A 24,614-nucleotide genomic window follows, 5' to 3' on the forward strand; every position below is an offset into this window, starting at 1 on the left:
ACAGTGACGTTGCTCTATGCCTTTCTCCTTACCACCCCGAATTAAATCCAATGCAGAACATTTGGTGTATTGTGAGAGATTGGAAAGCTTCTAGGAACATTCTCTGCTACGAAGCATCTGTGAAACGTTTGTGCGTGAAGAAATTTAATTCAACAACGAAAGATGATTGCATTCCGTTGTGTGAACACGTTAAAAGAATTGAGAAAGAAAACATGCAGCAAGACATCTCTTTCGTCAGGTTACCTTCGATTCCGAAGGCTCTTGCACGCAGCAACTGTTATATTGAGTTGTAAATAATAGATTTCAGCTCTCAGTCGACCTTTTGAAATTTTGTTGGCAGATCTAGATTTCAGCTATAAACTAGCCATTCTCAATGCACTGTCATTTTTGATCAATGCATGTAATGCCTGTTTGTCAGGCTTCATCCACAGTTCAACTGTGGATGACCAACAGGCATTACATGCATTGATCAAAAGTGACAGTGCATTGAGAATGGCTAGTTTCTAGCTGAAATCTAGATCTGCTAATAAAATTTCAAAAGGACGGCTGATAGCTGAAATCTATTATTTACAAAACATCTCTTTCGACTAGGAAACAGATAAAACAATAAAACGTTTAGGCGGCGTGGATTTTGACAATGAGAGCGATGGCGGTGATACTCAATCTGAAGATGATGGAGAACCGGAAGGAGTAACTGAGAGATGGCTGATAGTGATGGAAGGCGTATAGCGGCAGTCAGTGTTTTCAGTTACGCTCGGACACGCTTCTGCCGAGCTCTCTCGTGACGTCATGCCCGATCTAGGGGGATGGAAACCGGGGTAGGCGCCGGGCGGAAATTTCAGGGGGCACCAAATTCATATTCTTTAAGAAAAAACCTTATTTCACAAAGCGCCGATTATTCGGCACACATTGCCTACCGATTATTCATATGATTTTGGAACGTATCCGAGTTTCTTTTTGAACATTTTGAAACACCCTCTTTGAAAAATTTATGAACGACTGTGCTGATAAACCTCTTACATTATTTGATTTTCAAACAGCTGAGCAAAACTGAACGTGCTCAGACATTTCTGTCTTTACTTATTCTGATCATCAGTAAACTGACACACAATATTTTTAACGCAACGCAATCTGACTTTCAATAATCCCTACAAAAGAATGGCCCTGACTAACAATAACCTATACCTTTCATTAATCACTTACCTCACAAAAATCTTCGTTACTCGAACTACTGCAATACAGCGAGAGCCAATACTGCCAGCTAAATAAAAGATTCTAACTACTGAAGGCACTAACTACTGGTAGGCATAGTTAGCAAATGAAAGATTTTGATAGAGAACAAACAATGTATTTACCTTAATAGTGTTCAAAAGTCATAATATATATATATATATATCAGTTCATGATATCCAATATTACAAATTTACTCTTTCTGATGGACACACGTCCAGATCGTCCGCTCTCAAATCTCCGCCATCTCACTCCCCACATCCACCACTGCTGGCGGCTCACCTCCAACTGCGCAACGCTACACGCTGTTCACATCCAACTGCCCAACACTACAATAGTGAATATTCCAACAACGCAAACCAACCACAGCCTTCACGCAGCACTGTCAGTGATTTTCATATAGAGCACTACGTGGCGTTACCAACATAAAAACCTGAACAGCCTACTTAACAATTTTTGAACACATTCAAAGTCGATTTCTGGACGAATCATAAGTTGATTTTTTGAATGTGTGCATAGTTTACGTGATTTCTCTGCCAGGTGAACCCCCCGGCGCTTCAAGAAATAAAAAACTTATCCGCAGACAGAAAGGGAAGCGACTATACGAGCTGAGCCAAACAAACCCGAACGGATGAGTGCCAATCGGTGTTTGTTTATGTGGTTGATTAGGTGTACGGATGATCGGCGTTGTTATACTTATTAGTGGAATCAATACATCCAGACTACCAGAGTGGAAATAAATGACTAACAAAAATAAGGGGTAAAAAAGATCGTCTCGGTGTATCCAAGAAAATGAAATTTGACAGAAAATTTTTGCCAGATCGCTACACTACTAAGGAGTAGTTGTACAGTTCCCGGTTGACAGCTGCCTGAGCTCTATTCTCTGAATAGCGTGAAAAACGCGTTTTACGAGCACATAATAACGCCTAATCGGAGAATAAACGCGTGATAACTGGACCGGTGATTTTGGCAGGGTTAGCGTAGTTAACAAGAGAACAAGTTTTGTCAATGGCAGGCATAGTTACAGAATTAGTGATGAAATGATTGTTTGTTAGAACTAGGAAAGAGAAGAAACGGGCACATCACACAAATTATATGCTGGAATATGACAATTCCAAATTTATATAAAAATTCCGTACTACTACTTTTCGATCTCATGCTTGAGAACCTGGAGCGTATGAATGAAATGTGGAACTACTTCCTAACATAATACTTTTTGCTTCTTGTAGGGCTAACTGACATTTGATATTGGTACGTCGTGAATTATATTCTCTCGTGTTATTTATGTAAATGAGGTAGATAAAATTGACCATTTGTACCAAAACAGTCTCGTTTATTTGGCGTGTGTTGCAATTGCTGCAATATTACAAAGGCCTATTTCGTTTTATGCAGCAGGCAGTAACAAAATAGACGAAATCAAATCGAGAAACCGCACCAGTCTTGGGTCCTATTCGTATTAACAGCTTGTTCACTATTAGACAACGACGTTTTGAGTTTTCATGTAGCAAAACGTTTGACGAACGTTCATGCAATAAAATGTTCTCACAGAAAGGAAAGCACGCTGTGTAAAGCTGTAGCAAGATTAGAGACAAAAAAAAAATCCTGGGACCTAAGGATTGAAGGAATGTGCACTGTCGTGCTTCTCTCTTGTCTTTGCTGGTTTTACGTTTCCTGTATTTAACTTTACGTCACGCAAAAGAGAAAGTTATTAGCTAATAGGCAATAAAGACAGCAGATTTTCTAAGAGTTCTTATTCTCCCAGGCACAAATAATCCCACCCAGTATTAACTGCGGGTTATTTTTTTTTAAGGGGGATAGGATGTCGAATCGGCCGACTGGGAGCAGGAGAGGCACTACAGGACATTTTAATTTCCACTGTCCCGAATATAGGGTTGATAGCTTCCATTGCAAAATATACACATCTGAATTCCACAGAGCGAAGTACAGTGACGTGCGATAGAAGAATGCTGTGTAAAGAGGCTCGGAACTACACTTTGGCGCCCTTACATTTCCGCCGACATACGTTTTATACACTGAAGCGCGAAAGAAACTGGCACAGGCATGCGTATTGTGTGCAGGCAGAATATAGTGCTGCGGTCGGCAACCGCTATATAAGACAACATGTGTCCGGTGCAGTTGTTAGAAAATGTTCAAATGTTTTTGAAATCCTATGGGACTGAACTGCTAAGGTCATCAGCTCCTAAGCTTACACACTACTTAACCTAAATTACCCTAAGGACAAACATACACATACATGCCCGAGGGAGGACTCGAACCTCCGCCGGGACCAGCCGCACAATCCATGACTGCAGCGCCTTAGACCGCCCGGTTAGCAGTCGTTAGATCGGTTGCTGCTGCTACGATGCCAAGTTATCAAGATTTAAGTGAATTTGAACGTGGTGTTGTGGTCGGCACACGAGCGGTAGGACACAGCATGAACAAGGTAGAGATTAAGTGGGGATTTTCCCCCACGACCATACACGAATGTACCGTCAATGTCAGGAAACCGATAAAACATCAAATCTCCGACATCGCTGCGGCCGGAAAAAGATCCTACAAGAATTGGACCAAAGACTACTGGAGAGAACCGTTCAACGTGACGGAAGTACAATCCTTCCGCAAACTGCTGCAGATTTCAATGCTGGGCCATCAAGAAGTGTCGGCGTGCGAACCATTCACCGAAAGATCATCGATACAGACTTTCGGAGCCGAAATCCCAGACGTCTACCCGTAATGACTGCACGACACGAAGCTTTACGTCTCGCCTGGGCCCGTCAACACCGACGTTGGGCTGTTGATGACTAGAAACATGTTCCCTGGTCGGACGAGTCTCGTTTCAAACTGTATCGTGTGGATGGACGTGTATGGGTGTGGAGACAACCTCATGAATCTATGGACCCTGCATGTCAAGTTGGTGGAGGCTCTGTAATGGTGTAGAGCGCGTGCAGTTGGAGTGATATGGGACCCCTGGTACGTCTAGATACGACTCTGAAGGTGACACGTACGTAAGCATTCTGTCTGATCACCTGCATCCATTCACGTCCATTTTGCATTCCGACAGACTTGGGCGATTCCAGCAGGAAAATGTGACACCTCAAACGTCCAGAATTGCTACAGAGTGGCCCCAGGAACACGCTGTACGGTATTAGGCAGGTTTACTAGTTTCTTTGGCTTTTCGTTGTATGTTTTATACGTCAAACTTTTCAGAGATATGTGCGCTGCAAAATCAACATATTTTTGAAAATTCGATTTTTTAAATTTTTTACGCCGTATCTCAAATGATCAAGGGGGCGGCGAGGGCGGGGGGGGGGGGGGGGCACTAACAAATTTTTGCCCCGGTCCGGTCCGGAAATATTGTGGAGCCGAGGCTGCGTGACGTCACACATGGTTTTGAGGTATCTGGCGCGGGATGTACGGCTGCACAGCAATGCCGGACATTTGCCACACTTGACCCCTCGCCTGGTAGCTTCAGTAGCGATCCCTCAGGCAAGGGACGCCCTTCCTCGTACTTTTTCTGTCCGCTTTCAAACCGCCGTCTCCACATCTTATTCGACACAACCAGTACGTAAGGGACCTTCTTCTTCGACATCTTGGCGAAATACAGAGCTTCTATTCCGAAATCGAAATATTTATAACTTTTGGGAAACGAAAGAAATACCGACGATTATGTCAGTATGTAATTAGTTAATATAGATCCCTCTGTCTGTACGGTAGCTTCCTTTCACTCTTACTCATAGAAACAGTCCATCGCCATGGGAGCAACAAGAAAGGAACGATGTAAAGAGAATGCGAATGTACGCTAATAATTTCCTTTTGATCACTGCGTTTGTGCCTACTTTAATTGTTGCAACTCCATGCCCAAAAGACAATAAGGAAAGAAGAAATGGGCATGTGAAGAACGACATACTCCGTGTTAATTTACTCTCTAAAATCCGATATCCCTTGCGGCGGAACATTGGTTAATAAAGTGTAGCGGGGCAATGTTCAAAACATGACTGAAAATACGTTCACTAAATAGAGATAAGAACATCTATGATTGACATGTCGTCTAAAGTTGACGTACAATTTTAAAATGTTAGAAATAAGGAAATGAAGTAATACAGAATGCTATGCTTGTAACGTACGTTGTTGTTTCACATTGTTTAGCTCTGCTATTTACAGGGTCACAGAGAAAGCATCCTAGGTTTTGGAGGGAAAAGCCGTAATTGTAATCCGCGCTACAACAAAAAAATGGCTCTGAGCACTATGGGACTTAACAGCTATGGTCATCAGTCCCCTAGAACTTAGAAGTACTTAAACCTAACTAACCTAAGGACATCACACAACACCCAGTCATCACGAGGCAGAGAAAATCCCTGACCCCGCCGGGAATCAAACCCGGGAACCCGAGCGCGCTACAGCAGAAACAAGATGCACAACTTAAGGAAAAATAATGTAATGTGTGTTCCAGCTCACAAACGACATTGAAGCAGGTAGTTCCTGTGACTTAGTAAGGGCAGAGGTTATATTCGACAACCGGAATAAATTAATAACTGCCTCCTTTTACCGCACCCGATCTGAGATGAAGCAGTTGCTGACTAGTTGAAAGGAAAGAAAACTTGAGTCTCATCACAAATCGGTACCCTACTCATACAATTATAGTTGGCAGTTAGTTCAATCTACCTTCCGCATGTTGACAAAAATACATTTTCATACCCTATTGTAAATAGAAAACAACTTCCGTAATTGTTCTAAATGCTTTTTTAAAAATTATTTTGAACAATTAGTTCACGAGGCCATTCAAATTGTAAATCGTTACCAAAAAGCACTTGACCTCTTAGCCACAAATAATCCTGAGCATCACGACGGATACAGGGATTACGGTCGTAGCGAGGCTCAATTCCGTAACAAAGAATTTCACCAAAACTAAACGCGAAATATATCTATTTATAAAAGCAGCTAAAAATTCAAGTGACGTCTTTCTAAGAGACAGTCTCCAATCCTTCCAAACTATGTAAGTGAAGACCATATGTGGCTTAAGTTCAAGGAAATAGTATCAACAGCACTCGAGAGATTCATGCCAAATAAATTAATAAGAGACGGAACTGATACCCCATGGTGCACAAAACACGACAGAAAGCTGCTGCAGGAGCGCCGAAAAAGGCACGTATAATTTAGACGAACGCAAAATCTCCAAGATTGGCGAAGTTTTACTGAGGCTCGAAATTTGGTGCGGATTTCAATGCGAGATGCTTTTAATAGTTTCCACAACGAAACTCCCTCTAGAAATGTGGCGGAAAAGCCAAAGAGATTCTGGTCCTATGTTAAGTAAACCAGCGGAAAGGCTCAGTAAGTACCTTTACTGCGCGATAGCGACGGTAATGTTACTGATGACAGTGCCACTAAATTAGAGTTACTAAATGCAGTTTTCCGAAATTCCTTCACCGAAGAAGACGAAGTAAATATTCTAGATTTCGAAATGAGAACCGCTGCAAACATAATATAGGAGGAGGAGGAGGAGGAGGGGGAGACAAGGGACCCAACCCTTCGATGCAGGTAAGATCGTGGCAATGTCCGGCGTGGCAAATGTCCGCACACCGTTGCACAGTGGGTGTGACTGGGTCACTAGAGTCGTGGAGGAGGTGGAGGCGTTGAGCCGCCTGCCCAGACGGGCCTTCCCGGTTGCGTTGTTCCGGCCGGCGGTTCTCCAGGCTGTGGCGCCTCAGCACGTCCTGACTTTTACGCGCGGCGCTGTTTAGAGTACCCTCCGCCTTCCCGGAACACGAGAGGACAGCCGGCCCACACGCGCGCGACCGCAGCCGGCGCGTAAACACGGCCGAGTGGGGCCGGAGTGAGTCGGCAGGCGCCTGCAGTTAACGGCCAGGCGGTCGCTTCGTTGGACCGGGCCAGCGGCAGCTCTCGCGAAACCCCGCAGCCTAAATTTAAACTCAGACGCTAGCGCTCTCCACACGGGGTACGGGTCGAGGCAGCGACGTCACTGCCCGGTTTTTCAGGGGGCCAGGTTACGTCTGCTCGGTGCCGGTCTGTATTACTCTACCGTAATACTACCGTCTACCAAGGAACCAGTTGAGTCCGAGGCCACAAGTTCAGTCTTTAGTAGGGATCATTTGAAAGTGTCTGTTAACAATTATGACCGGAAAAATACACTCACGTTCAGAAAAAGAAAAGTAGCGTGAGTGGTATACGTATGTGGCATTACGTACGTAAGTCGCCTCAACTTATTATCAAACTGTCAATTTCGATATAAAAAAGAAGGGGTTTTTAGTTTTATTTGTATTTGCTTCTGAAAATGTTGTCAAAATTATGTTGTAGAAAGGGCATATGCTGCGGAGCCTGTCGCGGCTAGAGATGTCACGCAACCGCGACGATAGCAGCAGCGTGGGGCGCGGCAAAGATATCGACTGATGCGCAGCTGGCCGCTATTGAAGAGAAACGAAAGCATCTAACAATGAAAGTTGTGAAAAAGAGACAATTAACGTGACATGTTTGTTTGTTCAAAAATTCTGGTTCTTGGTTTTGTTCCTTGTTTCAAGAGGAGTTACCGTTGAGATCTCGTGTAGAGAGTTACATTTGAGACAACGGGGAGTTTGTCACCATTGAGGTCACGGGGTAACGTCAGTCAGTTCGTGACACTCGGGAAGTGTAAGACCATTTGTAGTTGGCGCTCGAGTGATTTAATGTCCGATTTGGGCTTCTAAAGTTATTAGTTGAACCCCTGATGGGATTATGGCCTATATGGGAAGTTATATGTAATTATTGCACGTGGTGTGATGATATTTGGAGTTTACTTTAAAAGAGTAACTCGCTGTGAGACACGCTAACAGATTGGTTTTCCTCGCGTGTTCATGTGATTAGTGATAGTGTAAAGCTAACCTTGGAGTTACTCGCAATCAGGCGTTCCGTATCTCGTGTTAAAGGGAGGTTCTTTTCAGATTGTGTGGGAATCGCCTTCACGCGAAGACTTTGTGAGTGATTGGTTTAATAAAGGTAAGCGCAAAGGTGACGTGCCGTTGCCGCTTCTGTAATAAGGATTTGCTAAAGCTTTGGCGTGAGTGTGCGACTGTATTGGTTGTAATTGTGGGAAGTCCTACGGTAGAAGAATCCCCGGCTGAAAGAACTCTCAAATTGAAGTGTGGTCTGTGATTGTCGTGTAATTATTGTGAGAACGGACGTCCGAGTTTGATTAACGTAAACGGGAGAACCAATCTGTGTCAGATACTTTGTGAAACGCGCGAATTGGTGTAATAGTAATTTTCCATCCGATGAAACTGACAGAACCAAGGCCTACTAACTGAGTAGAGCACGATAGTTGTCTCTTTTGAATTTGTGAGTGTTGAGTGTTTTAAATCTGGTATAGAGGGTCCGTGTATGTCAACGTCTGACGAGGGAGAGATTTGCTTTGATTTGAGTGGCGGTGACGCTTAGGTTTTTTTTTTTTTTTTTTTACTAGCTTCCGCTTGGCGGGGAATTAGTTTACCACCAGCACTCACGCCTGACGAAACTTTATGGAGACATTAAAAATTAAGAAAATGGCTAAATAAAATGATGCTCAGGCCCTGTGCATGATAAAGGAAAAATTGGTGTCTCGTGTTATCATTTCTCCCCATATAACATAACTTGAAAATAAGATAACAGAATCTTTAAATCTCAAAAAGTAAAACGGTTAAAGATTACGCAGTGAATTAAAACGGTAAAGTGCAAGTAGAACAAAGAATATTAAAGTGAAAGACAGGTCACACTGAGAGTTTGTTACGATAATTACGTGAAGTTCGGCTGAAAGTATATGAAACAGGTTTTTGTCTGACTGTTTAAGTGATAAAAAGTGGAAAATTTAAGTTATGGGGAATTAATAAACTAAGAAGGTTGTAGCATAAACCATTATCATTGGTAGAGTGCAAATAGCATTATCTATTGTGTGTGTGTCCGGAAAAAGAAATAGGTAAGGATAGAGCTACAGTGCAGTTACTATATAGGATTAATAATCTCTGACTAACAACGCTCAGTCAACACGTAAGATGATATCGCTGGCGTGCTCTTACGAAAATTAAGCTAACTGAAACTGGTAGCTAAGAAAGTTCAGACTAGATTGATTGCTTCAGTGGGTTTCTATTAAAAGGAACGCTTAAACTCCACGTTGGATACTTTTCATGCTGGGAAAAAGAAAAGATGAATGCAAGGTATCAGCGTTGGAGTGTTGGGTTCCGTAAGCGAGGTTTCCGATCACGTTGCTGTGAAGTGTGCCACATCGCAGTGAGTTGGGTTTAATTGACTTAAGTAGCGCATCCTAATCAGACTTGTAGTTTCTGCTTGATTCCATCGACTAGTAGATTACTTTTGGCGTTAGCTTGCTGGTCGAACCTATAAAATCTCGTGATAGTCAGATGCGTTAGCTAAAATTTTCAATCGGGAGCTAACACTAGCCGATACAACCAGAACCCGTTTGTACTAGTGGTGGTCCAGTTGCTTCTTCGGCGGTAGCTATTCTGTGAGTGTTAAGCATTTGGTTAAACTTTCCATCCTCACAACTACTTGCAGATATCTGATATAGTAGACGGCGTTGCGGAACTCTATTGTGTCGCTACGCGTTTTAATTTTTTTTTTTTTTTACTTATTGTTATTTTAACACCTGAACAATCAGGTAGGCTGGCAGCGGCATGCCACGCCGCTCTTCAGCCATAGAGTTGACAATCACAGTACAAGAACAGAGAATGAAAATGAACATAGTGATGGGCAAAAAATAGTGGTCACAGTCACACAAAAAACACGGAGCCGTTCACACTCGACGAGAAGGACACTGAAAACACGTTGACACGGCGCACGTAACACTGATGCATCCGATGGCACAAGTGAACGGAGAAGCGTGACGGCGGACACTAAAAACACTAAACGACGTCACACACACGAGACACAGATGGCGATGATCTCCGGCGCGCGAAAGTCCACGTAGCGTGTGCGAGTCCGGGGACCTGCCAAGAGGGGAAGAAGGGTGAGGGCGGGTGGAGAGGGGAGAACAGAGATGCCAATGGCTGAGGAGAGGGGAGGAGGAGTAGAAGGACAGGGGAGGGGAGGCCCAGGGGAGAAGTGGGGAGAAGGGGGGGGGAGGGATGGAGGGTGCCCAAAGGAACAGATACAGGAAGAGGGAGGGAGGATCAAAGTTGGTAGGAGGGGTAGATGGAGGGGAGGAGGACATCATCAGGGAGGGGGAACTGGCGGAAGCCACCTTGGGAGAGGGTAAGGAGGGTGGAGAGATGGAGACCGGGTGGGACGTGGGAATACAGGCGCGGCAGTGGGCGGGGGTGGGAGAGGATCGGGGAGACGAGCGGGTGAGGAGGATCGAGTTTGCAGGAGGTGTACAGGATCCGTATCCTTTCAAGGAAAAGGAGGAGGTGGGGGAAGGGGATGAGATCGTACAGGATCCGCGTGGGGGTGGGGAGACGGATGCGATAGGCGAGGCGGAGAGCATGGCGTTCAAGGATTTGGAGGGAGTTATAAAAGGTAGGGGGGGCGGAGATCCAAGCCGGAAGGGCATAACAAAGGATAGGGCGGATGAGGGACTTATAGGTGTGGAGGATGGTGGAGGGGTCCAGACCCCACGTACGGCCGGAGAGGAGCTTGAGGAGACTGAGTCGGGAGCGTGCCTTGGCTTGGATTGTCCGGAGGTGGGGAGTCCAGGAGAGGCGACGGTCGAGGGTGACGCCAAGGTACTTAAGGGTGGGAGTGAGGGTGATAGGACGGCCATAGATGGTGAGATAGAAATCAAGGAGGCGGAAGGAAGGGGTGGTTTTGCCTACAATGATCGCCTGGGTTTTGGAGGGATCGCGTTTTAATACACTCGTCATCTCTATGTATCAGTGCCATCCCACCCAGGTTTGACACACTGATAAATAGTAGTCGCTTTAGCAGGTGGTGTTGGGTAGCGCAGTAAATATAATTTAGCAGACACACCACCTCCCAGGAGCAGTACAAACACTTTGAATTACTAGAGATTCATATTCACAGGACATGTACAGTAGTATGTTCTGCAGAAATGATTAGCATTTGAACCATGTCTGCTGCCGGGTTCAGGCTCAAAATCGATACCGCGCGACCTGTCGGAAAAATGTGCTGCGGCTCTCGTTGTCGCTATAAACCAAAGGAAATGTATCAGTGTGACTTGTGCAGGATGCCTCGCAGCTATATGCGTGAACCGTACCGTCAAATCACTGAGTTTGAAAGGGGGCGCATTATTGGCATGAGATAATGACACGCATCAATCCGGGAAATTGCAGCTCGTGTGGGACGAACTGTTTCGACAGTGCAACGCGGGTGTGCGCAGAATTGTTCACGGAAGACTAGAATACGGCGAGATGCGTCAGGTCGCACCACCAAGACCACCACGCGAGAAGATCGACAGCTCATCCGGATGGCATTGCAAGACAGATCTGCGTCCTCCTCGGCTCTGGCGCAACAGTGGAACACATCGTAGTACACTATCAGGAGTGACAGACCGTCGCCATTTGTTACGGCAAGGGTTATGTGGGCATCGTCCACTTCCCCGCCGGCCTTTGACGAACGTGCAGGAACTTGCCAGAAGGCAACGGTGTGTGAAACGACGTCACTGAGGACAGGAATGAGATCAGTTAGTGGTTTCGGAAGAATCCAGATTCTGTTTGTTTGATAATGATTGCCGCATTTTGCCAGTGCGTTTGTATAGAAGAGTTGGCTGTTGTAGTTGTTCAATAAACCTAGAATATACGCAAACTGTTTTGAGAAAAAGACTAGTAAGATATTTCATTTTTGTAATGCTTTTAAGATTTGTTAACAGAGCTGTGTGTAATTTGATGTTTTGCATTTATTTTAGATTAATGAAGTTAGATAATACTTACTGTTTAAAAATGGTTCAAATGGCTCTAAGCACTATGGGACTTAACATCTGAGGTCATCAGTCCCCTAGACTTAGAACTACTGAAGGCGGGCCGAGGTGGCCGAGCGGTTCTACGCGCTCAGTCCGGAACCGCGCGACTGCTACGGTCGCAGGTTCGAATCCTGCCTCGGGCATGGATTTGTGTGATATCTTTAGGTTAGTTAGGTTTAAGTAGTTCTAAGTTCTAGGGGACTGATGACCACAGATGTTAAGTCCCATAGTGCTCAGAGCCATTTGAACCATTTAGAACTACTGAAACCTGACTAACCTAAGGGCATCACACACACCCATGTCCGAGGCAGTACTCGAACCTGCGACCGTAGCAGCAGCGCGGTTCCAGACTGAAGCGCCTAGAAGTGCTCGGCCACCGCGGCCGGCACTTACTGTTTAAATCCCATTGTTTGTGAATGAATTGTGAGTAATGTAACTTCAATTGTCAGGTGTTTTTGAAAAGACAAAATTAACTTGCAATACAATTTTGCTGAAAAAAGCTGAGTGTTAGTAATTCACAATAATCAGTACCGCCTCCCAGTCCAGGTCATACAAATTTTAAAGAAGTTGAATTTTGTTAAATGTTCTCGTTTATCAGCCAAAAGAATTTCATGCGCATTTCAAATATTATGGCCAGCATTGCACACTGCTGATCCTGTAGCTAGCATTCATATTTTTTATGAAAGACGAGAATACGAGTATATCGCATTACTCCATTGCTTCTTTAGAGGTAAGACAATTTAATTTATTTGTTATGTGCACAGGGACCAAAGTTATCAGTTTTGAACAGGGCCAGATGATTCAGTGCCTAAGAGGCTGGATGTACACTCCTGGAAATTGAAATAAGAACACCGTGAATTCATTGTCCCAGGAAGGGGAAACTTTATTGACACATTCCTGGGGTCAGATACATCACATGATCACACTGACAGAACCACAGGCACATAGACACAGGCAACAGAGCATGCACAATGTCGGCACTAGTACAGTGTATATCCACCTTTCGCAGCAATGCAGGCTGCTATTCTCCCATGGAGACGATCGTAGAGATGCTGGATGTAGTCCTGTGGAACGGCTTGCCATGCCATTTCCACCTGGCGCCTCAGTTGGACCAGCGTTCGTGCTGGACGTGCAGACCACGTGAGACGACGCTTCATCCAGTCCCAAACATGCTCAATGGAGGACAGATCCGGAGATCTTGCTGGCCAGGGTAGTTGACTTACACCTTCTAGAGCACGTTGGGTGGCACGGGATACATGCGGACGTGCATTGTCCTGTTGGAACAGCAAGTTCCCTTGCCGGTCTAGGAATGGTAGAACGATGGGTTCGATGACGGTTTGGATGTACCGTGCGCTATTCAATGTCCCCTCGACGATCTCCAGTGGTGTACGGCCAGTGTAGGAGATCGCTCCCCACACCATGATGCCGGGTGTTGGCCCTGTGTGCCTCGGTCGTATGCAGTCCTGATTGTGGCGCTCACCTGCACGGCGCCAAACACGCATACGACCATCATTGGCACCAAGGCAGAAGCGACTCTCATCGCTGAAGACGACACGTCTCCATTCGTCCCTCCATTCACGCCTGTCGCGACACCACTGGAGGCGGGCTGCACGATGTTGGGGCGTGAGCGGAAGACGGCCTAACGGTGTGCGGGACCGTAGCCCAGCTTCATGGAGACGGTTGCGAATGGTCCTCGCCGATACCCCAGAAGCAACAGTGTCCCTAATTTGCTGGGAAGTGGCGGTGCGGTCCCCTACGGCACTGCGTAGGATCCTACGGTCTTGGCGTGCATCCGTGCGTCGCTGTGGTCCGGTCCCAGGTCGACGGGCACGTGCACCTTCCGCCGACCACTGGCGACAACATCGATGTACTGTGGAGACCTCACGCCCCACGTGTTGAGCAATTCGGTGGTACGTCCACCCGGCCTCCCGCATGCCCACTATACGCCCTCGCTCAAAGTCCGTCAACTGCACATACGGTTCACGTCCACGCTGTCGCGGCATGCTACCAGTGTTAAAGACTGCGATGGAGCTCCGTATGCCACGGCAAACTGGCTGACACTGACGGCGGCGGTGCACAAATGCTGCGCAGCTAGCGCCATTCGACGGCCAACACCGCGGTTCCTGGTGTGTCCGCTGTGCCGTGCGTGTGATCATTGCTTGTACAGCCCTCTCGCAGTGTCCGGAGCAAGTATGGTGGGTCTGACACACCGGTGTCAATGTGTTCTTTTTTCCATTTCCAAGAGTGTATTTTGCAGTGACTGTATTTCGTTGTTGGTATAGGGAGTTGCATAGCGCAATCGATTCGTAATGTTTTGCTAACAATAAGAGAGAGTAAACACACCACCTGTATTTATAACACGCAACACGGCAATTTGAGTTCTGTATCCATTCCACAGTTCGTACATTCATTTAACGTGATCGTAAAGTCTATTATTCCACATTTTTTAAAGAAAGTTGCAGGGGAGGGTCATGAAGTCATTGTATCCTCTCCTTAGGCAAGCTGTCCTGCAAATGTACAACTGGTGTTTGATATACTGGGTACTGGCAGTGGGTCACAGTTGATGTCCGAACTGGTCCCACATAAGGTATATTCTACTGGGGACAGACTTGAAGATCTTGCTGGCCGTGAGAGTACCTCAGTATCGTGCAGACAGTTCAAAGAGACACGTGTGGTATGTGCGGACGAACATTGTCTTGTTGAAATGTCACCACGGGAGTTAACAGACGAGGATGCAGGATGTTCCGTGACTTACCGTTGTGCTGTCAGATTTCCGTCAATCATTACCGCGCCTGAAGTCGTACCCGATGGCTCCCCACAGCACGATGCAAGGAGTAACACAGCTGTGCCTCTTCACCTGAACTAAGCTATTTCAGCAAAAAGTTTTAAACTCCAAAAACGTGACAGCGAAGGCGATTTTAGATGAAAGACGGAAACATGAAACGAAAAATAACATAGAAACTAAATATGCTGAAATAGCGTAGAATGTGGTCTGGAACAACATCAGTAGTGATGTTCTTTCGTCTGACGTGAGAATAGCGTGGTGGAAGGTAGTCAATTACATCATCAGCACTAATGAGGGTCTTTTTGCCACCGGTTTAAGTGACACTAAACAGTGGTTGGGAAGGGAGTGAGACAGGGTTGTAGCCTCTCCCCGATGTTATTCAATCTGTATATTGAGCAAGCAGTAAAGGAAACAAAAGAAAAATTTGGTGTAGGTATTAAAAGCCATGGAGAATAAATAAAAACTTTGAGGTTTGCCGATGACATTGTAATTCTGTCAGAGACAGCAAAGGACTTAGAAGATCAGTTGAACGGAATGGATGGTGTCTTGAAGGGAGGGTATAAGATGAACATCAACAAAAGCAAAACGAGAATAATGGAATGTAGTCGAATTAAGTCTGGTGATGCTGAGGGAATTAGATTAGGAAATGAGACACTTAAAGTAGAAAATGAGGTTTGCTGTTTGGGGAGCAAAATATCTGATGATGGTCGAAGTAGAGAGGATATAAAATATAGACTGACAATGGCAAGGAAAGCGTTTCTGAAGAAGAGAAATTTGTTAACATCGAGTACAGATTTGTCAGGAAGTCGTTTATGAAAGTATTTGTATGGAGTGTAGCCATGTATGGAAGTGAAACATGGACGATAAATAGTTTTGACAAGAAGAGATCAGAAGCTTTCGAAATGTGGTGCTACAGAAGAATGCTGGAAATTAGATTGGGTAGATCACATAACTAATGAGGAGGAAATGAATAGAATTGAGAATGATGATGAGGAGGAGTTTGTGGCTCAACTTGACAAGAAGAAGGGACCGGCTGGTAGGACGTGTTCTGAGGCATCAGGGGATCACAAATTTAGCATTGGAGGGCAGTGTGGAGGGTAAAAATCGTAGAGGGAGACCAAGAGATGAATACACTAAGCAAAATCAGAAGGATGTAGGTTGCAGTAGGTACTGGGAGATGAAGAAGCTTGCACAGGATAGAGTAGCATGGAGAGCTGCATCAAACCAGTCTCAGGACTGAAGACCACAACAACAACAACAAGCTCCGCAGCAAATGCAACATCGTTGATAGTGTGCCTCGTCGTTACACATGTGGAGATCGGATTATCAGCTGGAGGTGGACCAGGGACAAAATTGCTCAAATAACAAGAACTTCAGCAAACAATGTACCGACTAACATTTTCTTCAGACCAGAAGAAAGTTACTACCCTCAGACAAAAAATAACGCAGTGATTTGGTTAATAGTCAAATATACAAGTTACATTTTTAACATTATTGGGAGCGATGAACATATTGAATACAAGATGTATATGAAAAATGAATTCGAGAAAACACTTAAGTATCAGAATCACAATAACAAATATGGTAACATGCTCCGAATTGTCTTCAACAGAAAGGGTATAGGTTAGGAAGTGGATTCCTCGTGGAGAGGGGATGGGTTGTGTCACGTTACCGACCTAACGTCACCTGCAAGTCACACATGAAAAATAAATCAATAGTACAGCAGAATACAAGAATATGACGGCAAACATCTGGGGTCTGTTATAAAGAAAGATCTTGAACTCCCTAAGGATGCGTTTAGAAGGCTGGAACTGACAAAAATAACAAGGCAGTGAAGGACTTCGCGATGTCGGTGTTCGGGACTGCTCTTCTGTCCGCGTAATTTACTCTGGAAGGGACACACATCAAGGATTTGCTGGATGAATAATTTGGGTCTGGGAAATGATGATGAGGAACCTCAGGCTGCAGAAGAAGAAAATGTGCATGCTGAACTGCCACCAGTTGAAGGTGACAGTGAAGGTGCTAAATGTGTGCTACTGCTAAAGACTGAATATGATTCCTCATTTTTTGAATGCTGTAATTAATGACTGCAATTATCTGTCACCTTATTTGTGTCATTTCATTGTAAGCTAGCCATTTTTTGTTACTGTTTTTGTGGAATAATAAAAAAAGAAAAAAAACAATGGGAGAACGGGATCTCTTCCTACGTCGCCACCATATTCGCCAACGATGATGGATAGTGCAGAACAGCGATTCATCGCTGAACACATTGCGACGCCGTTTATCGGCAGTCCGTGCATCACTCCAAACATAGCCGTTTGTGTTGTGGTGTTAACAGCAGCCTACACACTGGACGATAATACTCTAGTTCAGCTGCTGTGTCTCTGACCAACGGTTCAGGATGACACAGTACGTTGCAGGAGTCCGTTACTTGTTCTGGAATTATAGCCACGGATATCCAGGGGTTACAATGTGCTTTCTGCACAGTACGCGCGATCCTCCATTGAGATAGTGTGACGTAGTCAACTGGAATGTTCGCGGCGAGGATGCCTGCCCTCACATTCCCATGGCGTCGAACATGGGGGCCACTGTCACGTCCGAAAGCTCAGCAAATCTGGATATTGCACGCTTCGACCAGCTGGCCAAAAGGAGACACACAGTGAGATCCCATTCACCCTCCTTCAATATCTGTATCCTACTGTCATCGCTCGACATCAGAATCTGTTCACGCTCTTTAGGTGTCCTTCCAACTCTGGTGGTTGCTCTGCCTGTCACAGCAACTCTAATCTTTTTTTTTGGTCATCAGTCTACTGACTGGTTTGATGCAGCCCGCTACGAATTCCTTTCCTGTGCTAACCATCTCAGAGTAGCAACCTACGTCCTCAATTATTTGCTTGACGTATTCCAATCTCTTTCTTCCTCTACAGTTTTTGCCCTCTTACAACTGCCTCTAGTACCATGGAAGTGATTCCCTCATGTCTTAGCAGATGTCCTATCATCCTGTCCCTTCTCCTTATCACTGTTTTCCACATATTCCTTTCCTCTCCGATTCGGCGTAGAACCTCCTCATTCCTTACCTTATCAGTCCACCTAATTTTCAACATTCGTCTATAGCACCACATCTCAAATGCTTCGATTCTCTTCTGTTCCGGTTTTCCCACAGTCCATGTTTCACTACCATACAATGCTGTATTCCAGACGCACATCCTCAGAAATTTCTTCCTCAAATTAAGGCCGGTATTTGATATTAATAGACTTCTCTAGGCCAGAAATGCCTTTTTTGCCATAGCGAGTCTGCTTTTGATGCCCTCCTTGCTCCGCCCGTCATAGGTTATTTTACTGCCTAGGTAGCAGAATTCCTTAACTTCATCTACTTCGTGACCATCAATCTTGATGTTAAGTTTCTCGCTGTTCTCATTACCTTCGTCTTTCTCCGATTTACTCTCAAACCATACTGTGTACTCATTAGACTGTTCATTCCGTTCAGCAGATCATTTAATTCTTCTTCACTTTCACTCAGGATAGCAATGTCATCAGCGAACCGTATCATTGATATCCTTTCACCTTGTATTTTAATTCCACTCCTGAACCTTTCTTTTATTTCCATCATTGCTTCCTCGATGTACAGATTGAAGAGTAGGGGCGAAAGGCTACAGCCTTGTCTTACACCCTTCTTAATACGAGCACTTCGTTCTTGATCGTCCACTCTTATTATTCCCTCTTGGTTGTTGTACATATTGTATATGACCCGTCTCTCCCTATAGCTTACCCCTACTTTTTTCAGAATCTCGAACAGCTTGCACCATTTTATATTGTCGAACGCTTTTTCCAGGTCGACAAATCCTATGAAAGTGTCTTGATTTTTCTTTAGCCTTGCTTCCATTATTAGCCGTAACGTCAGAATTGCCTCTCTCGTCCCTTTACTTTTCCTAAAGCCAAACTGATCGTCACCTAGCGCATTCTCAGTTTTCTTTTCCATTCTTCTGTATATTATTCTTGTAAGCAGCTTCGATGCATGAGCTATTAAGCTGATTGTGCGCTAATTCTCGCACTTGTCAGCTCTTGTCGTCTTCGGAATTGTGTGGATGATGCTTTTGCGGAAGTCAGATGGTATATCGCCAGACTCATATATTCTACACACCAACGTGAATAGTCGTTTTGTTGCCACTTCCCCCAATGATTTTAGAAATTCTGATGGAATGTTATCTATCCCTTCTGCCTTATTTGACCGTAAGTCCTCCAAAGCTCTTTTAAATTCCGATTCTAATACTGGATCCCCTATCTCTTCTAAATCGACTCCTGTTTCTTCTTCTATCACATAAGACAACTCTTCACCCTCATATGGGCTTTCAATGTATTCTTTCCACTTATCTGCTCTCTCCTCTACATTTAACAGTGGATTTCCAGTTGCACTCTTAATGTTACCACCGTTGCTTTTAATGTCACCAAAGGTTGTTTTGACTGTCCTGTATGCTGAGTCTGTCCTTCGACAATCATATCTTTTTCACAATAAAATTCAGTCGTTAGTTGCGAATTCCTTGCGCCTGCAAAGTCCTCCGCAGCGGCGAACCACGCGTGTGTCGCCTTGCGAGGTGCGTTAACGTTGGCAACACATTCAAGTCTCGCGTGCACGTGTTCCGTGGACCTGCACTGGTAGGGTGTGGGTAATAGTGTTGTGTGCTTTTCAGCTGTTAGTTGTGTTACTGTCCAGTTCTTGTGTAATCTGAATGTAGTGAGAATGCTTACAATTGCAGAGAGAGCGTTTTCCGTGGAAGAGATTTTCTGTGTAGGAGAAAACTTCAAAGAGCGTACGAGGAGGCAATTTAGACTGCGTTTTCCTGCTTCGGGGTGTCCGCATCGTGACATTGTACATGATTTACTTTGTAAAATCCAGACAAGAGGTTCAGTTCATGATACACCACGAACTGCTAGGCCCACAATTTTAACAGAACGGAAGCTTAACGACATTTCGGGCACCGTATTACGTAGTCCATCAAAATAAGTGACGAGATTATCACAAGAGGCTAAAGTATCTCGTAGGACAGCACTTAAGACCGTAGCCAAAGAACTGAAATGTATCTACATAAAATTACCGCTGTGAAACGATTACATTGTATGGACTGTGCGAGACGAATAGCGAATTGCGGATGTTTTCAGCGGTTTGTTAATCCACATGGGGTTGGTGTTTTAGATCGGACCTTTTTCACTGGCGAGTCTTGGTTTCACCTACATTAATTCCCAAAATTCGCTTATTTGGTCATCAGAATCTACATGCCTTAAGAGAAATGCCACTGAGAAAATTGAAGTTTGGGTTGCCAAACGCTGGCGCGAATTATAGGCCCGATCTTTTTCGATACTACCATCACTTACTTTGTCTATTGTTCCCAGATAATTAATCCGTTTATTGCCGTGCTGAATAAAAATGAGCTCAATCATTTATTTTTCCAACAGGACAACGTTACTGTGCATACCAGCACCTACGACTTTGAGATGAAATCCTTGGCCGGCCGGAGTGGCCTTGCGGTTCTAGGCGCTACAGTATGGAACCGAACGACCGCTGCGGTCGCAGGTTCGAATCCTGCCTCGGGCATGGATGTGTGTGATGTCCTTAGGTTAGTTAGGTTTAATTAGTTCTAAGTTCTAGGCGACTGATGACCTCAGAAGTTGAGTCACATAGTGCTCAGAGCCATTTGAACCATTTTTTGAAATCCTTGGAGACAGAGTAATTACAAAACATCTTGGGCCCCTGCACCCACTGGATCTGTCTCCAACCTACAATTTCCTTTGGGGTCAGCTAGAACACTTTTGCATCAAAATAACACAGAGTTAATCGATGAACTGAAACAGTGATAACAGATTATCTGCATTCGATTGCTTGAGAAAAATTGGCAAAGGTGTTCACAAATAAATGTAAACATGTTGAACTATGCCTTCAAGAAAGAGGCAAATATTTCCAGCACCTACTGCGATATTGATGAGTACAGTGTTTTTAATTGTAATTAATATAATTACTTAATTTCATTATTTTAATTGTAGTAAATTTAAATACGATGTCCCAACATAACTGCAGCCACAAGTAGTGAATCTCGGTCCCTAGCATATACAGCAACATGAGTGTGCTGCCTACCTTACATGTCCCGCAAGGCGAGACACGTGAAGTTTGCCGCTGCGAAGAGTCTTTGCATATGCACTGTATATTATTATTGAACGTAATAAAACATATATTTGCAACTGACAACTTAATTTTATTGTGAAATATATGTACTATAGTTGCTAAAAATGACAGGCATAAATAAGCAATTTATCATTTACGTACCTGCTGATGGTGTGTGTGTGTGTGTGTGTGTGTGTGTATGTGTGTATGTGTGTATGTGTGTATGTGTGTGTGTTTTGTACGAATTAACATTGACAGCTGACTATTCTTCTGGCTTTCATTTTTTTTCAGGCAGTGTATTTTAAGTTTTGCGTTAAGATATCACGATTCAGAAATGTCCCACTGCAAACATTATGTCATACACTTACATCTCGTGGAATGTGTTTTGCTGGAAACAATAGACATGAAGAAACTCTTGGGACTTAAAAGATTTTGTAAATGGGCACTAAGGACATGTTAGTTAATCGGCGTTGGATCTCTGTGGCTGCTATTCAGTTAAGACTGATGATAGGACAAGGCAACCATTCCAGCCACAGATACCTAGAGGAAGTTTTATTTTACTGCTGTGACAGGCTCTGTGGAAATTCGTCGGCGGACGACATACTGTTTGCTTTCTTCATTTTTTGACGAAGTTTATTATTAATATTACAGTTTATTGTGCATAGTGCCATTACAACAAAAACATCAAAATATAGAAGTATAATATAAATTATGCTTTATGATGGCTCTAGTGTTCGTCCAGCACGTGAATGACTCCTCGCCACTTTGGAGCACCTCATTCTTGACCAACCATTGTTGCAGCCACCTTTATTTCCCCTTCTTCTTCATGTTCTTCTTAGTTATGATAGAATGATCATTATGTTTAGCTAATTGCGAAATAATTATGCGTAGTTCTTATAGAATCTTATTATTTGATGTTCCAGTTGTATGTATCAGAAATAATCGTTGAGAATGGCTGGTCGAATGTTAGTGTGGGGGTGGAGTGTGACAGTGTGGTGTGCCGGTAGTCCTGCAGCTGTCCGAGGGCCACTGCTCGCCGCCCGCAGTCTCCGGCGCCCTGCACGTGCACGCGGGGGCGGTAGGCGGGGGCGGCGGCGGCGGGAGTGGTGCGGGGGCGGCAGGCGGTGGTGGCGCGACAGGGGGCGGCAAGCGCAAGCGTTCGTGGTCGCGAGCTGTCTTCTCCAACCTGCAGCGCAAGGGCCTGGAGAAGCGCTTCCAGCTGCAGAAGTACATCACCAAGCCGGACCGGCGGCAGCTCGCCGCCACACTCGGCCTCACCGACGCGCAGGTATGGCACGCTACAGTTCACTACAATAAGCACAGCACTCCAAAGCACAATATGGTAAAGTGTGGTACAGTTCACTACAGCACGCTACAGTTCACTACAGCACGCTACAGTTCGCTACAACACGCTACAGTTCACTCCAGCACGCTACAGTTCACTCCAGCACGCTACAGTTCGCTACAGCACGCTACAGTTCACTCCAGCACGCTACAGTTCGCTACAGCACGCTACAGTTCACTCCAGCACGCTACAGTTCGCTACAGCACGCTACAGTTCGCTACAGCACGCTACAGTTCGCTACAGCACGCTACAGTTCGCTACAGCACGCTACAGTTCGCTACAGCACGCTACAGTTCGCTACAGCACGCTACAGTTCACTACAGCACGCTACAGTTCGCTACAGCACGCTACAGTTCACTCCAGCACGCTACAGTTCGCTACAGCACGCTACAGTTCGCTACAGCACGCTACAGTTCACTCCAGCACGCTACAGTTCACTCCAGCACGCTACAGTTCACTCCAGCACGCTACAGTTCACTCCAGCACACTACAGTGCAGTACAGTTCACTACAGCACAGTACAGCTTAAGGCAGCGTGGTACAGCACGCTACAGCTCACTGTAGCACAGTAATGCTTACTGTTGCACAGTACAGCCCAAGGCAGTGTGATACAACACGCTACAGCTCACTGTAGCACAGTACAGTGCACTACAGTAACGCTCACTGTTGCACAGTACAGCATGGTACAGCAGACTGCATCCAACAACAGCCCACTACAGTTCACTGCAGCAGAGCACAGCTCACTACAGCATGCTACAGCTCACTACCGCACAGTACAGTGCACTACTAGATAGTACAGCTCATTACTGCACATTGCAGCAAGGCACAACACACTACAGCCCACTACAGCACATTACAGTTCAGTACACCACAGTACAGTTCACTACAGCACAGTACTGTGCATTACAGCTCACTAGAGCACAGTACAGCATGCTACAGCTCACTACAGCACAATGCAGCTCACTACAGCACAATGCAGCTCACTACAGCACAGTACAGAACGCTACAGCTCACTACAGCACAATGCAGCTCACTAGAGCACAATGCAGCTCACTACACCACAGTACAGCTCACTACAGTACGCTGCAGGTCCATACAGCACGGTACAGCACTGTACATCTCCCTACAGAATGGTACTGCAAGTGCAGTAAAGCTCGCTTCAGCCCTGTAGCGCGTTTTGCAACACACTACAGCACTGTACAGCACTGGAAAGCTCACTGAAGCATGGTACAGCACACTACTGCCTCGTACAGCTCATTACACCATAGTACAGTCTAATAGAAATGCGAACAGGTACCAGCCACTGCCAGTGTGCATACTTCGGTGATTTCTCAAAAGACTAAAAACGAAGCCTGAATTGTTGAGTTATAATTAGGACAAATGTTTTCGTTTAGAATACAATATTATGGATGTGACTAATTTTTATCATGCAGGTACTGGAGATCGTAGCAAAAAATTTCTTTTGACTCTACCAGTGTTTCCAACCTCGGCAAACTGAGAAGTCTTGTGAGGCAAAACCTGAATGAAAAACGAAAAAAGTACTTAAAGTGAGCTGTACGAAACGCAGTGTGTCTGAAGTGTAATTTTATGTTAGTTTCAGTTTCTGGCGAGCTGCACGTAACACAGAAAGCTCTCAAATGTGACACGTAGTGTATCTTGTAAGCACAGTAACCAGCAGTTTCCAGTTACAACATATGTATTTTAGATTCCCATGTCTTTTGGCTATACGTGCTGTTTCAGGATTTCTGTGTATGCTAACTTCTAGCATACCACAAGGGCCTTAACAAACTGTTTGAAACCAGCTGTTACCTGCGGTTGTGCCTACATATCGGTAGGCTGTGATGAATGATAATGAGTAAGTAAACTGTTGTATATGCAACGACGTCACCTGCCCTCACGTATCTGACAGTTAGGGTAGTCGTAGTTCTCTCATTTGCCTCCCACTCTCCCAGTCCACTGCTCTAATGCTCGACACGGTTGCATGCACAACGTCGCTGCCGAACAGTACATGTTGAGGACTTTCTACATCTACATTTATACCCCGCAAACCACCCAACGGTATATGGCGGAGGGCACTTTACGTGCCAGTCATTACCTCCCTTTCCTGTTCCAGTCGCGTATGGTTCGCGGGAAGAACGACTGCCGGAAAGCCTCCGTGTGTGCTCGAATCTCTCTAATTGTACATTCGTGATCTCCTTGTGAGGTAT

At 45.0% G+C, this 24,614-nt stretch overlaps 1 protein-coding gene across 1 annotated transcript in view; it reads left to right on the forward strand.

Annotated features, from left to right (window-relative positions):
- Window positions 1–24,614, forward strand: part of LOC124716800 (H2.0-like homeobox protein) — a gene marked incomplete at its 3' end in the record, with an annotated part of 110,658 nt that overhangs the window by 64,934 nt on the left and 21,110 nt on the right. The window contains exons 4-5 of the mRNA XM_047243348.1: window positions 18,430–18,452; window positions 22,185–22,351. Coding sequence (XP_047099304.1) covers window positions 18,430–18,452; window positions 22,185–22,351 — 190 coding nt within the window. The remainder of the gene's footprint in view (window positions 1–18,429; window positions 18,453–22,184; window positions 22,352–24,614) is intronic.

This window comes from Schistocerca piceifrons, chromosome 9, assembly GCF_021461385.2.
Source record: "Schistocerca piceifrons isolate TAMUIC-IGC-003096 chromosome 9, iqSchPice1.1, whole genome shotgun sequence".
Taxonomy (NCBI): Eukaryota; Metazoa; Arthropoda; class Insecta; order Orthoptera; family Acrididae; genus Schistocerca; species Schistocerca piceifrons.